At 48.7% G+C, this 15,036-nt stretch overlaps 2 protein-coding genes across 3 annotated transcripts in view; both read left to right on the forward strand.

Moving 5' to 3' along the window:
- FKBP4 (FKBP prolyl isomerase 4) overlaps positions 1 to 3,408 on the forward strand; it is a 28,348-nt gene extending 24,940 nt beyond the window's left edge. The window contains exons 7-10 of the mRNA XM_037913175.2: positions 198 to 281; positions 1,184 to 1,369; positions 1,908 to 2,147; positions 2,714 to 3,408. Coding sequence (XP_037769103.1) covers positions 198 to 281; positions 1,184 to 1,369; positions 1,908 to 2,147; positions 2,714 to 2,824 — 621 coding nt within the window. The 3' untranslated portion in view covers positions 2,825 to 3,408. The remainder of the gene's footprint in view (positions 1 to 197; positions 282 to 1,183; positions 1,370 to 1,907; positions 2,148 to 2,713) is intronic.
- Positions 3,409 to 6,850: 3,442 nt separating this feature from the next.
- The window catches only part of ITFG2 (integrin alpha FG-GAP repeat containing 2), an 84,172-nt gene continuing 75,986 nt past the window's right edge, over positions 6,851 to 15,036 (forward strand). Inside the window, exons 1-6 of one of the 2 annotated variants that reach the window (XM_007055680.4) lie at positions 6,851 to 7,076; positions 10,733 to 10,828; positions 11,329 to 11,370; positions 12,523 to 12,700; positions 13,069 to 13,208; positions 13,866 to 14,014. In XM_007055680.4, the coding sequence (XP_007055742.2) occupies positions 6,966 to 7,076; positions 10,733 to 10,828; positions 11,329 to 11,370; positions 12,523 to 12,700; positions 13,069 to 13,208; positions 13,866 to 14,014 (716 nt within the window). In that variant the 5' untranslated portion in view covers positions 6,851 to 6,965. The remainder of the gene's footprint in view (positions 7,077 to 10,732; positions 10,829 to 11,328; positions 11,371 to 12,522; positions 12,701 to 13,068; positions 13,209 to 13,865; positions 14,015 to 15,036) is intronic. The other variant, XM_027818072.3, reaches the window with a different exon arrangement.

Genomic DNA, 15,036 nt, shown 5'->3' on the forward strand with positions numbered 1-15,036 from the left:
ACACTGAACACAATCTTACAATTCTCATACCTGTTTTAACAATACTAACACACAGTTGAGCCAGACTGATTGCAGCTCTGTATTTGTCAGTGTTGAGTTGAGACATGGATACCTTGGCATGAACTGGTACCTGGTCTGCCAGCATCACAGTTTCTTCCAGTATCTGATGGATGACTGAACTGTTTCTGTCTGGACAGGCTAAGGAATCTTGGGAGATGAATACAGAAGAGAAGCTGGAACAAAGCTCCATTGTGAAGGAGAGAGGCACCCAGTACTTCAAGGTAAGTTAGAGTCCTCCCTGCGTGTGGTCAGCATTGCCCAGTCCCTGCTATAGGTCAGTATTGGTGCTGGAGAAGACCCTGTTGCAGGGCCGTCTCACACATTGATGGCATGTTGCATGCAATGTGCTGCTGAAGATAGGGGTACTTATCTTAGTTTTTTCTCGGATGCTGGAGGATGGGCCTTGGAGGTTTTTTTGTCCTGTTAGGGAGCTCTCCTTGGTGTCCATTCTGCACTTTCCCTGGGGACAAAGAGCTGGAGGTGGAGCCTTGCAAGGTGTACCCACTTGGTATTTTCCTCTCTTATATGTCTGGGGTTAGTGATCCTGGGGCTTTTGCAGCTCTACAGGGAGTTCTCCTCTGTGCAGGAACAATGTGGCAAAGCTACAGTGCTTGAATTTGCTGCCATGAGACAATGCTACACATGGGCAAGATTCTGCCCACCGAGGGGGGCCTGAAGCGGCCATGTTACAGCTGGGGTCCCCAGGAGGAGTTTTAGCTTTCTTCTAGGGGGCTTCCATGGCACACATGCCAGAGTGGTAGCTGCACTACGCACAGAGAGTACAGCATGCTCCCCACTCTCTGCATCTAACCAGTTGCGGCAGCTGGTGCAGTGGGGGGACAGTGGTATCCTGTCTTTCCCTGCTCTGTTTCAGACATCTGGCACTCATGGGGGACTGTGCTCCCCAGTGGGATTCTGGCCTGTTCCTGTGATTTGTGCACAACCACCCAGAAGCGTATTAGTATATGATTTTATCTTCACGTACAGCACTTGTGTGGAGTTTGGCCACAGAAAATTTTCTCTGTTCACCTTAAGGTAGCTGTTCCTGGGTTGAAAAAGGGGAGTAGGGAGTGTTGTGAAGAGGAGGGTGGAGCTGGACTAACTCCAACTTTATTGACTACAGGAAGGGAAGTACAAACAGGCAACATTACAATATAAGAAGATTGCGTCCTGGCTGGAGCACGAAACAGGGTTCTCTGAAGAGGATGATGCAAAGGCCAAGAGCCTGAGGCTTGCTGCCCTCCTTAACCTGGCCATGTGCCATCTGAAGCTGAAGGAGTACTCCCTGGCCTTGGAAAACTGCAGCAAGGTAACAAGGTTTTATACACACTGGTGAGCAAAGTAGGCAGAGCATCTGGATCTTGCTGTAACTAGCTGGGCAACAGAAATCACTGTGGTGGGTTTGTGCCTCTCTCTTACTCTGCGTCCACCCCTGGGAAGGGCCAATATATCAAATTCCTCAATGGAAATGATTATTCTTTTCCACCTTCATTCCCTGGGGGGGGATTTTTTAATAGCTTCTTGTTTGAGAATCTCTAGGCACTTTAGAAAGGAAGGTAAGCTACACTTTACAAACAGGGAAACGGAGGTACAGAGAAGTTAGATGACTTGCTCAAGATCACACAGGAAGTCAGTGACCCAGCCAGGACTAGAACCCACATCTCCTGACTCCCTGTCAGATGCCCTAGTTACTAAACCACACTGCCTCCCTTTGTCTTACCAAGCCCAGAATTCCTGGAGTGTTTACCCTGTAAAATAAGCAAGCTCATCCCATAAGTGTCTCCTGCTGATTGTCTGGCTGTATTTCCTGAAACCAAACTACAGCCTTCTGCTCCCTTCCTATCCAGGCGCTTGAGTTGGACAGCAGCAACGAGAAAGGCCTTTTCCGGCGTGGCGAGGCCCATCTAGCTGTCAATGACTTTGAATTGGCCCGGGCAGATTTCCAGAAGGTGCTACAACTTTACCCTAGCAACAAAGCAGCCAAAGTGCAGCTACTAGCCTGTCAGCAAAAGATCCGGGAGCAGCATGAGAGAGAGAAGAAGATGTATGCCAACATGTTCCAGAGGCTTGCAGACAAGGGTGCCAAGGTAAGTGGTAGCACACTGCAAAACCCTGGGAGAACTGAATGGATACATGTGGGAAAAGAGGCAACAGGGATTGGGGCATTCTGCTTGCCATCTTCAGTGCTGCCAATGGTACAAAGGGAGGACTCCCCAGCACCACATCTGCAGAGAATGGAAGCAGCCCTCTGGTACCATGTTTGGCCGCATTGTCAGAGCCAAGCAGCACAGAGAGTTGTGTAGATTGGAAATGTTCTTTTACAAATCCTCATCATTCAGAGCCAAAATAGAGTCAGAAGCATGTGCATGTTGTTGCTCCCTGCATGAACCGGGCCTCGTTTAGGAAGCACTGCAAGAAGCACCTCTTTGCCCAGGCCTCCCTAACTGCTCTTGGTTTCCTAGCTAACTGATAAAACTTTAGGGAAGCAGGGTGCATGGTCTCTGCATGAGAGATCCTGAGTCTCAGCTGAGTCCCTTAGGGAGCCCAGATATCCTGCTGATGAGCACCAAATTAATCTCTGTTACAGTGATAAGCTGCTAGAATGGGGAAGGGGTGAACGTTTCGTTCAATTTTTTCATTGTCTCCCATGTAGCCAGAAGCTGATACCCTCCAGACCAGTGGCAGCTGTAAAGATGACACAACCATGAAAGAAGACAAACAGAACGGAGCCGAAGATAAATCACAAGTTGATGCAGAAGCATAAAAACAAACCCAGTTCCATTAGTTTTGTAAACTGAAGAATTTCCAGTGAATTAGACCTTTATTTTTCTATCTGGTTGGATGGTGGCTTCAGGGGAGCAGAGGCTGGGGCCACGACACCGCAGTCATTTACAGCTTCATGTGTATGTCTAGGTAGGAAACTCGGTGGTGGCCCAGATCTGGTGTAATCCTAGGGACTTTATTTATTCATTCGAGCCCTCTGTTGTTGTCGGGAGGTCTGTCAGGATTCCTTCTGCTCAGTTTAATTTCACTCTGCCATTGGTGTGTCTCTTGTTTTGTGGTCCCAGCTCATTCTAATCCCAGTCCTGCTTCCTAAACCCATTTGATTTTTTCTTTTAACGCAATCTGCCTTTTCCGAGAGAGTCCTCACCTGAGAGACTTATGAACAAATCACTGCACCGAATTTTTCCGCCTCCACCTTGCTCCTTGCTGTTGCCTCTGTTAAAGCAGAGACCCCCTCCCATGAGTAAGTGTTGTAACCCTCCTTCTATGCCTGTTCTTTGCACATTGCTGAAGGTGAAGACTGTGAAGTCAAAGCTTGAGCAATAAAGCAGAAAAACTCCCAAAGGTCAAATTTGTGTTTTTAAGCAGGATGTGCACAGCTCTACGAAAGAACTTGATTCTTCCAGCGTCCCCAAACTATACCAAGCCTTCCCAGTCATACAGCTGCATCTTAGCCATGGTAGTTTTAATGAATGCCTGTATTATACGGTGTTCACTACATTCACTATTATAAAAGATTTGCTCTCTCCAGCCACTAATTGCAAGGGGAAGAAATGAATTTCTCACTGTATCTAGAAATACTGGGAGTCCGGTTTGAAATCAGTGCCCTCAGCTTCTGCACATGGCATCTCTATTCATGGGAGCATTGTCAACAAACTCAGCTTCTGATGCACCTAGCTGGGCCTGCATAAATACCCTTCACTGATGCATAGGTTTTAAAGGGACAGCAGCAGTGGTTAAAGTTAGACCATTAGAAATATGCAGGATTTTTAAATCTTAAGCATAAGCTGTTGAGAAGAAAGTAGCAAAATGACTCCTGTTAACTGCTCCACGGGGAAGCCCTTATGTGTAGTACCCCCCTCCCAACTGTGAAGTGTGCTTCCTGGCTGCAGGCATGGAATGTAGCACGGTTCTAAATTTATCTGCAGTTGGTTGTCCTGCTACCCTGAGTGAAACCAAGGGGAAGCACTTTCCTTTTGTAGCTACACAGTAGGGGGAGAGGAGTAGGCGGGTTCACTCTGAGGGCAGAGTTCTTGCAAAACCACACACTGGATGTCTTAAGTGGAATGTCCACTTAGGCAGGACAGAATATTGGAGCAGACATCCTTCATTTAGATACAGGATGGGGATCTTTGCCTTGAGGGGAGAAGGTAGGTATAAATGCCCCTTTGTCCTTCCATTGGAGAAAGGGTGAGAGGGGGAGGAGTAGAATGAGGTGGAGAAAGGAACAGCCCAGAATGAATTTCAATGAGGAAAGGAAAAAAATCTCTCACACTGAGTTGAACCAATATGTACATTATGACTTTCATCAAAATGCACGTACAATAGAATGTCAGAGTTACGAACACCTTTGGAATAGAGGATGTTTGTAACTGAAATGTTCATAACTGAACAAAATGTTGTTCCTTCAAAAGTTTACAACTGAACATTGATTTATTACAGCTTTGAAACTTTAAGATGATTAAAGCAGCATTTTTCTTCTGCATAGTAATGTAAATGAAACAAGCACAGAAAGTTTCTGTATCTTGTCGAAAAAAATGTTAAACGTTTCCTTTATTTTTTAGTCGTTTACATTTAACACAGTGCTGTACAGTATTTATTTATTTTGGTCTCTGCTGTTTGATTGCATACTTCCGGTTCCAAATGAGGTGTGGTGTTCACCGGTCAGTTCGTAATTCTGGTGTTCGTAACTCTAAGGTTCTACTGTAACTGCCTTTCCTCCTGAATTTGACCCACTTTACAGACGTCGGGCCTGATTCAGATCTCACTTATACCCTGTAACACCACTGATTTCAATGTAATTACTCCTGATTTACTCTAGTATAAATCGGAGAAGAATCAGACTGTATGTGCACAAGACCTATTTCCTTTTGTACTGCAGTGCAGCCGCCTCTTGAGTGGAATGTTAGAAACACTATATGACAGTTTAGGACAAGCTATGAAGAACAGTCTCCCAACTGAAGTTATGAGGGGGAATTTCAAGGAAGTAGGATATAATTGGAGTTAGAATTTGGCTAAGAAACCAGAACAAACATCGCTGCTCTGATGGAAAAAACAATTGGGTCTTATAGTGTCTGTTCCGGTTAAGATGTATTCTGTTTTCCTGAGACAGCCCCAAGACGTCAGGAAGAATAAAACCAGAAAATGAAGCTACTGAATAGGGATTTTTTTTATTATTTTTTGTTTTTAAGAACAGAGTTTGCATAGTCCATCAGGAGAGCGCCCTCTTTGCTGCCTGGTGCCCATTGGAGATATATGACCGTCTTCTCCTCCCACTTACTATTCTGTAATTCCATTGACTTCAGTGACGCTAACTCCTCCTTGCTTGCAGCAGTGGGAGTAAGAGAACTGGGCCCACAGTGTCCCTACCCCTTGGAAGGTTTTGAATATTGACACACTTAATGGTTGAATGAGTGGTTTGAGGGAAGAATTGCTCTGTTGGCCTTGTGTGATGCGCCACAAGCGTAAAGACAGCTCAGAAGAGAATTTCTAGTTGTATGTCATTAGCCTTCCTCACCAAAGACACCTATAGGTATCGTCAATTTAAAGGTGGGGAGACAGGTCAAGGCCATCCAGCCAGTCAATGGTCTTGGGCCTCAGGGTTTGTTTCCCCACCTGTAAAATATGAACACTGCCTGGATTAGAGTCAGAGTTTCTGGACCTGCAAGCACCTCCACAGAGCTGATTATGTAACAAATTCAGCATGAGAAGTTTTACACAGGATCCATAGCCCAAAACGGGAACAGAGTTCTACCATCTTTTATAATAGTACTTGTATATTGTCTTTCGTTTGTACCACTACACCTGCTCAAAGAAGTTGCTTCCGCCACAGGACAATGCAGATGGAGATTTCAGTCATCTGCACTGTAGTGACTGCAGCACAACAACTCATAAGCATCTTAATGGTAGACCTCAATGTGCTTTAAAAAGGAATGTAAGTATCCTTCCCATTTTATAGTTGGGGATGAGACCTGTGATTTGCCCATGGTCATGCTGCAAATTAGAGAGCTGGGAATATAAAAGTCCAGTGTTCCAACATACAATGCTTTCTGTGAGTAGCCTTATGGAGTACTACATGCCAGAAGCTGGAGTCACCAGGGTCTCATCTTTATATTGAAGTGAAGCTGGGCTCCGACAAGTGTCAAAAATGGCATCACAGGGCTCCATGATTTGTGGGTCTCGGTGACTCCAGAGCGAATGTGCTCAGTTTACAAGTAAGAAGAGACATATATTTAACTGCAAGCCCGTCAGATTCAGCCTGGGATCTGAGAGTTTGAGCGAGGCTCTTCCCTTCTCATCCCCCCCCCCCCCCCATTGTTGATGCCCTCAGCGAGTCCCTAAACCCTGGTATCACCAAGCCCCACTCTTCAAAACTTACGAGTCGAGCCCCCACAAGCTGAGACTGGCTCTCAAATCATGAGATTTTTTAAAACTTAACAGCCGATGGGGTTGCTGCACCCTGGCTTCTGCACCACTAATGGCGAGGCGCTGGTTTTCCAGGGAGAGCCGGGAGCTGCCCTGGATCTCCTGACTCCAGGCGCTGGGGCTTTAGGCAGACCCCTGTGACAGCCAGGCTCAGGCTGTGGGCCCCACCCCTGCGCTCAAAGGGCAGGTGGGGCTGGAGAGGTGACCCCCACCCCTTGGCCTGGGGGCGGGGGGGGAAGGGAGGACAGCTCGGCCCCCGCCCTCCCCTGGCTGCGGGACTCCAAGAGCCCGGCTCTGCTGCCCCCGCCCGGCCACAGGCTGGAATTGAGTCTTTCAGGGACCGGCCCGTCACGTGATTACCCCTCGCTTTCTCCCCCACCCTCGGTGCGCTTTTTGAGCCCGTGGAGCCTCCGTAGCACCCCCATGGTCATAGAGAGCCGGAGCGCCGGCCCGACCAAGAGAGAGAGACCATCTCTATGGTCGCCGCGGAGATGCGGTCGGTCAGTTATGTGCAGCGGGTGGCGCTCGACTTCAGCGGGAGCCTCTTCCCCCACGCCATATGCCTGGGAGACGCCGATAACGATACGGTACCAAGAGGCGTCGGGGCTTGGGTCTAAGGGGGAGAGGGTGGTGTACAGGGCGCATGCGCGGGAGGGTCGGGCGAGCGCGCGAACAGCTGCGGGAACCGGTCGGAGGAGTGGGCGGGGTCTGGCTCGGTATTTGCATAAGGGGTTCTGCCCGCGGAGGCCGCGTGGTGCGCCCCCTGGTGCCGCCCTTCGCTGGGCACCCTCCCTGCGCTGCGCTGCTCGGTGCTGCCTTCCCTCTGCTGCCCTCCCCCGGCGCCCTCCTTGCGCTGCCTTCCCCTGGCACTGCCCCTGGGTGCTTGGTGCTGACTTCCCCCGGCACCCTCTCTGCACTGCCCTCCCCCTGGCACCTGCTGACTGTGAGAGCTGACACCCTCTTGGAATGAGTGTGGCTGCACTGATTTACACAATTCACATTTGGACCATTATTTCCACACCTTTAAGGGTTAGAGCCGAGTTCTGGAGTACAAGGTGGCAGCCTCAACACAAATCCTGTGCCGCCCCAGTTTGACCGGGGTCAGACCGCAGCAATGCAAACCCTTGGTCTGGTCACAGGAACGCCATTCAAACACTTCTGTTCCTTTCATCTAATATGGAGCAAACAAACCCCACTGCAGTGGGGTACTTTGGTCAGCTGCCTGAGTGAAATTTGTGACCACCAGCCTTGATTATTACAACTCCTATTCAGGAACAAAGCCACTGACCCTGAAAACACTCACTTCGTACAAAATGCAGGAGCTTATCCACTTAGCAACACAGGTCATCGTGAACATGTAATTTGTTTCCCTACTTAAACACAAACTATCTGTTCTAATCAAAACTATAGAAGGCAGTGGCTTCATTTGGCAACGAATAGTCACTGCTCTCTGTGACGGGTTGGATCACAGAAACCCCCTTGGGACTGCCACCTGATGTGCCAAGACTACATCTGCTCCTGTTTTCCTGTCCTGTCAGCTTAGGACTTCAGTGCCCTGCCTGGTTTGAGCCAGACCCGCTAGCCTGCTGCAAACCCAGACCCAGGTCTGAACCAAACCCCTAACAGCTGTAGGCTTAACTGAAAGCAATTTGAGAAGAGTTCTTGCCTTTAACACTCAGATGCCCAACTCCCAATGGGGTCCAAACCCCAAATACATCCGTTTTACCCCGTATAAAGCTTATACAGGGTAAACTCATAAATTGTTTGCCCTCTATAACACTGATAGAGAGGTATGCACAGCTGTTTGCCCCCCCTCCAGGTATTAATACATACTCTGGGTTAATTAATAAGTAAAAAGTGATCTTATTAAATACAGAAAGTAGGATTTAAGTGGTTCCAAGTAGTAACAGACAGAACAAAGTGAATTACCAAGCAAAATAAAATAAAACACACAAGTCTATGTCTAATCAAACTGAATACAGATAAAACCTCACCAGTTCCAGTAAGCTCTCTTTTACAGACTAGTCTCCTTCTAGTCTGGGTCCAGCAATCACTCACAACCCCTGTAGTTACTGTCCTTTGTTCCAGTTTCTTTCAGGTATCCTTGGGGGTGGAGAGGCTCTCTCTTTAGACAGCTGAAGACAAAATGGAGGGGTCTCCCAGGGGTTTAAATAGACTTTATCTTGTGGGTAGAGACCCCCTCCTCTCTCCTATGCAAAATGGAGTTTTGGAGTCACCTGGGCAAGTCACATGTCCATGCATGACTGAGTTCCCTACCAGCCAAGCCACATTCCTGGGAAAGCCCAGATGTGGATTGGCGTCTCCAAGTTCATTGTTGGCTTAAGGGCTTCTTGATTGGGCACTTACTGAGAATAGTCTTTTCCCAGGAAGCTGACCAACTGCTTCACTAAAACCTACTCAGAATCAAACAAGTACACAGCCAATATTCATAACTTCGAATACAAAAATGATACATGCATACAAATAGGATTAATAGATTCAGTAGATCATAACCTTTACAGAGATATGTTACATGGCATATGTAGCATAAAACACATTCTAGTTATGTCATATATACATTCATAAGTATATTTTCATAAAACCTTATGGGGGGCACCGTCACACCCTTTCTAAGCAATAGTTATATTTTGCTTGTGAAAATTATACTGAGCAAATTCCTAGCATAATGCAATACACATAACTGGAAGGGGCCAGGAGAGCTTGTAGGGAATGGCCAGCCCCAGGAGATATTTTTGAAATCCCTGCCACTTTGTGTATTCTAGTCCATTCCAAAGGCATAAGAATTATTTGTTTATATTACAGTAGTGCTGGTAGGCCCCAACTGAGATAAGAGCTCCTTGGTGCTGAGTGTTGTACATGAGAAAGAGACAGTTCCTGTCTCAAAGAGCTTACACTCTAAACAGAGAGCGGGAGGGGAAACTGAGGCACAAAGCAACAAAGTGACTTGCACAAGGTCACACAGTACATCAGTTGTAGAACCCCACTCTTCTGAGTCCCAATACACTGGACAAATGTTTTATAAATCATTTTTAACATCCCCAAGGATGTAATCTCTGATGGGGCTTGTCAGGGTTCCCTCCCACTCTGAACTCTGGGGTACCGATGTGAGGACCAGCATGAAAGACCCCCTAAGCTTATTTCTACCAGCTTAAGTTAAAACTTCCCCAAGGCACAAATCCCTTATTGTCCTTGGACGGTATTCGCTGCCACCACCAAGTGAGTTAGACAAAGATTCAAGGAAAAGAACCACTTGGAGTTCCTGTTCCCCAAAGTATTCCCCCGAAGCCCCTTCGCCCCTTTTCCTGGGGAGGCTTGAGAATAATATCCTCACCAGTTGGTACAGGTGAGCACAGACCAAATCCCTGTTTTTTTAGGACTCTAAAACCAATCAGATTCTTTAAAAAAAAACAGACCTTTATTATAAAGAAAAAAAAGTAAAAGAAGCGCCTCTGTAAAATCAGGATGGAAGGTAATTTTACAGGGTAATCAGATTCAAAACACAGAGGATTCCCCTCTAGGCAAAACTTTAAAGTTACAAAAAACAGGGATAAACTGCCCTCTAAGCATAGGGAAAATTCACAAGCTAAAACAAAAGATACTCTAACGCATTTACTTGCTATTACTTACTATTCCTGTAATTTAGATGTATCATTCAGTAGGAGCTGGATTACTTGCTTGGTCTCTCTCTTTGTCTCCCAAGAAAACACACACAGAGCACAAAAACAAAGGCCCCCCCCCCAGGTTTGAAAGTGTCTTCTTTCCCCATTGGTCCTTCTGGTCAGGTGCCAACTAGGTTAATTGAACTGATTAACCCCTTACAGGTAAAGGGATTCTGCACCTCTGGCCAAGATGGATTTTATATTACTGCATACATAAAGGTTGTTACCCTTCCCTTTATATTTATGACAGGGCTGATTTAACAATGTCCAGGGAGGGGCAGGGAAATCTTCCCTGGTAGTTGAATTTGAATAAGGGGCTCCAGGGAACCCCCTTAACCACTACACTATCCGGTGGAATAAAATGTCTTTTATCTTTTGTCTCTACTGCTGCTGCTCTTCCTTCCTTCTCCTTTTATCTCTGGTCTCCCCTTTTCTCTCTTCTTTTCCATTTTCTGCTTCCTGCTTTGCAGCTTTACATCTGAATTCTGGTTTCTTTTTTCCTCCTGGGGATGATGAGGGTGGGTATGAATTTCCCATCATTAACATTCTTCCCTTTTCTCCAGCTGAACGAGCTAGTGGTGGGGGACACCAACGGGAAACTCTGCGTGTACAAGAATGACGATAGCAAGCCCTGGGCCGTGCGCTCCTGCCAAGGAATGGTCTGTTGGGGCAGAATTTGCCACTCCTCTGTATTCTTTGGAGCCTGTGCTGTTTGTTTGCCTGGAATGCCGTGTGGGAATGGAAAGCCTTCAGAGAAGAAGGCATCAGGGCTGGTCCTGAGGCCCTGCACAATTGCATCAGAGACCCTGCTCCCCGCCCCAGTCCTGGGCTCTCACACTCTGGGCAAGCAGTGCTGTCCAAAGTGCTGAACAGCCACTCGAGAGAAAGTTCTTGTTCCCTCCCCCATCCTTGTCCTTTCCCCTGTGTGCTGAGGGTTTTGCCCCCAAGCTCTGCGTGGGAAGGCCAGGTTCTGCCATTGGGCCTGGCCTCACTCCTTTGCCTGAAGGAGTGAGGTTAGACAGGTCCTCAGCCAGAGGGATGCTGACTTTGAGGAAGATCCTGAGGGCTGAAGGATCACTAGTGCAGGCTTAGCCCAAAGTATTGATGTATGTTTTCTTTGCTCCTTCCTGGTTTCTGAAGTCCCTCTCTTTTCTTGCAGCTCACCTGCGTTGGTGTTGGGGACGTGTGCAATAGAGGAAAGGTGAGGGCATTTGGCTCCCCTCCTCCACCCCCGCCGCAGCAATGCTCACACTGGAGGAGGGAGATTGGCCTTTGACGTGCGCAGTTGTTTGGGGTTACGGCACGTTTTAAGTGAGGAGGAGAGTCCCCCAGGTTCTTTCGCCATACAGCTCTTCCCGGGTTCTGAGAGAGCTAGCGCTGCTACTGAACGTTGTCCCTCAATTAATGTCCTGTATGAGCCACAGACCTGCCTGATGAGTAAGCAAACCAACACCTTACTAGGGAAGTGACCTGCCAATGACTAGTGTGTCTAACCTGTATGGGCATGTTTGACCCTGGAGTGTCCCACCCGATCCTCATGGGTACTACTTGACTGTGCTGGGCCCTGTGGTGCAGCTGTTGCCTGCCTGCCATTCACTTGTGTGCACTTAAACTGGCCATTGCAAAGACTGAGATGCAGAGCAGCCCAAGCGCCATTGCAGACTCCAGTCCGTGTAATAAGACAGCTCTTGCTGGGCCATTATCTGGGAGAATTAAACCCGGACCTCTGGATCCCATCATCTAAACTCACGTTCCATGGCTTAAGTGCTATAGCAGCCTCATGAACCATTATACACTAGAAAGAGAGAGTGTCACACTATATGTGAGTGTGATAAATGGGAAGGGACTGTGACAGTTGAAGACTTAGGCCTGGTCTGCACTAAAAAGTTAGGTCGACCCAGCTGTGTTGCTTACGGGTGTGAAAAATTCAACCCCCTGAGCGTTGTTGTTAAGTTGACCTAAATCTTGGGGAGGTAGATTACCTACACCAATGGGAGAAGCCCTCCTGCCAGCTTAGGTAGCATACACTAGGTGCTCTAGCATGCCACTGCTCTAGCGTTTCAAGTGCAGGCAAGCCCTTGGTCTGGCAAAGGTGACCAAGACGGTTGGATGCTGTGGCTCTGCTGCACTGCTCTGTACTTTCCAGACATCTCTCTGTGAGTGCGAACTGGCTCTGGTGCAGTAGCCCCTGCACTGACCACACCTAGCCAATCACTAACAATTGGCCCTGCAGACAACGCTCGCAGTGTAGTCACAGTTCATCTTGATGGCCCTGCCCTTGCCCCCATGGGGGACTGTTGCAGGCAATGTCACCACCTCTTCTATTGATTCAAGGACTCCCCTCTCCTTTCAGAATCTGGTTGTTGCCGTGAGTGCCGAGGGCTGGTTTCATCTGTTTGACCTGACTCCTCCACCCTCAAAGCATCCAGATGCATCTGGCCACCATGAACCCCCACCGGCAGATGAGCAGAAGCCGGTGTTCAAGCAGCACATTCCTGCCAACACCAAGGTCATGCTGATCAACGACATTGGTGAGTACCTGGGATAGAAGGGGGCAGAGCAGGAGCTCAAGCACATGGCGATGGTAAGAGTAGAACAGGTACATGGGGCTCAGCAGGGCAGTGCATGTACCAGGACATGAGGGAAGCAGGAACCCAACCCATCTTAGCCCTAGAAGAGAGGAGAGAAGATTTTGGGGTGCTGCAGTTCATGAGCTGTTGGGGAGCTAGGAGGTCTGAGATTTTTCTAAGGTGCCCTTCACTCTGGTATCTGAGCCCTAAGGATCTTTGGGATCATGGTACAGCAGACGCTTGTGTGGCTCTGTGCTAAGTGTGCCTGCAGGCAGTGGGACTGTGATGCCTTGATGGAAGCCATTGTTGTCTCCCTGTGTCCCCTGCAGATGGAGATGGGAAGTTCGAGCTGGTGGTGGGTTACACGGACCGTGTGGTGCGAGCCTTCCGCTGGGAGGACCTGTCTGAGAGCTCCGACCACATCTCCGGCCAGCTGGTGCTGCTGAAGAAGTGGCTGCTGGAGGGGCAGGTAGGAAGCAGAGTGCCCAAGATGGAGGTATGTTGAGTATGGACTTCAGGAGCTAGGTCTCCCAAAGGGCAGAGCCCTCCAAAGGAAGAGGAGCCAAGCCCCAGTCTTCTGAACAAAAGATCAGCAATGGGTGCATCAGGAGTGAATTTCCCCCCAGGGTTTGTGCGGTGTGTGCAGGGCAGCTGACAGGTGCAGGTGTTTGGGTGTCCAGTCAGCTGCTTTAACCTTGTTCTGCTCTCCCTGAATCTAAGGTTGCCAACCCTCCAGGATTGTCCTGGAGTTTTTAATTAAAGATTACGTCATGTGATGAAACCTCCAGGAATACAGCCAACCAAAACTGGCAACCCACTATGGTGTTTCCATTCTCTTTTGGGGAAAAAGGATTGTGTCCCCCAACATGGGGCTGGACACGTCATCTCCTTTGTTGAACTCGGTTCAATGCCTGTCGACTTTCCGGCAGAAACCTGCTTTTCCAGAGAGCCTGTTGCCTTGGGGGTGATGGGGGCATTCGCTGGATGCTGCCAGAGTATTGACTGGGGACACACTCTCTCTCTCACACTCATGCACACACACACACTCCCTCCCTCTCTCCCTCCCTTTGGGAAGTGTACAGTCCTTCCACTCACAATCCTGCTTACTGTTCCTGGGCTGGTGCAGGTGGACAGCCTCTCTGTGAACCCGGGCTCTGATGGTGCTCCCGAGATGATGGTGTCCCAGCCGGGCTGTGGCTATGCTATCCTGCTCTGCACCTGGAAGCCGGACCAGCAGCCCCTAGCAGAGGGAGGAGACAGCTCTGCAACCAGCAGGTGGGCATTAGGATTCAATGGGACAGACATAGAGGTGCAGTTTTACAGACCTGCCACAAGGAGGCATGGTTGCACCACATCCTGATTGCTGATTACACTTTGTCTGCCCCCTTTACTTTGCATCCTCCTTCACTGCCTGCCCTCCTACTCCTACCCCTGTTCTGGGAGCATCCACGTGCTGTAAGCCCACCTATCTTCACCCCCAAAACCCTGGTGCTTGAGTGCTCCCTGCTTTGCTCTGCCATGGACTGAACGGTCTGGCTCCGCTCCCTGCATCATGCGTTTGCATGCAGGGCAAGGAGGTGCTACTGGGGTGTGGAGGAAATGGTTTGCAAGATCCAAAAGTAGTTGGGGAAGCTTGGGCCCTGAGTTGACAGAAGTGGATGGAAGCCAAGTGAATGCCAAGGTAAGGGGAGGGAGGCTCATTGGGGGCCTGATCAGTGGGAGGGGGAGCCAGTAGGAGGCCCAGTCAGCCCTCTGAATCTACAGCCCCAAGGTGGGACTTTTCTCTTGTGGTTTTTATTGTTGTTGTCCATGCTCCCAGAGGTGTCAAAAGGAAGCTTTATAAATTGAATCCTGGGAGTTAAACAGAAAAACCCCATTTGTTCATCCATTCTGTCTCCCTGGGACCAGGGCAGGCTTGTTCCCTCCAGAACCTTCTTGTGTCCTACCTAGCCAATTTCCCAAGTGAATAAAAGGCAGCCTTATAATATAATCATTTCCCTGCTGTTCTGGGCCTCAGGCCTAGTCCCTGCCTGTGGCACACAATAGTCTAGTCTCCTGACGGCTGAAAGACTTTGGCGTCATTTCGATTGTTAGGTTTAGAGTGCAGATGCTGGGTGGTGTTGGTGGCCCGGGATACACAGGAGGTCAGACGAGATGAACTGGTGGTCTCTTCTGGCCTTAAACTCTCTGACTCTATAGCGGGGGTGACTCTCAGGATCTTTCCTTTCCTTTCCTTGTCTGAAAACTGGTATTCCCTTGGCTTTTCTGCTATCTCTCAGCACCTTCTCAGGTGTCTG

Source organism: Chelonia mydas, chromosome 1 (genome assembly GCF_015237465.2).
Source record: "Chelonia mydas isolate rCheMyd1 chromosome 1, rCheMyd1.pri.v2, whole genome shotgun sequence".
NCBI lineage: Eukaryota > Metazoa > Chordata > Testudines > Cheloniidae > Chelonia > Chelonia mydas.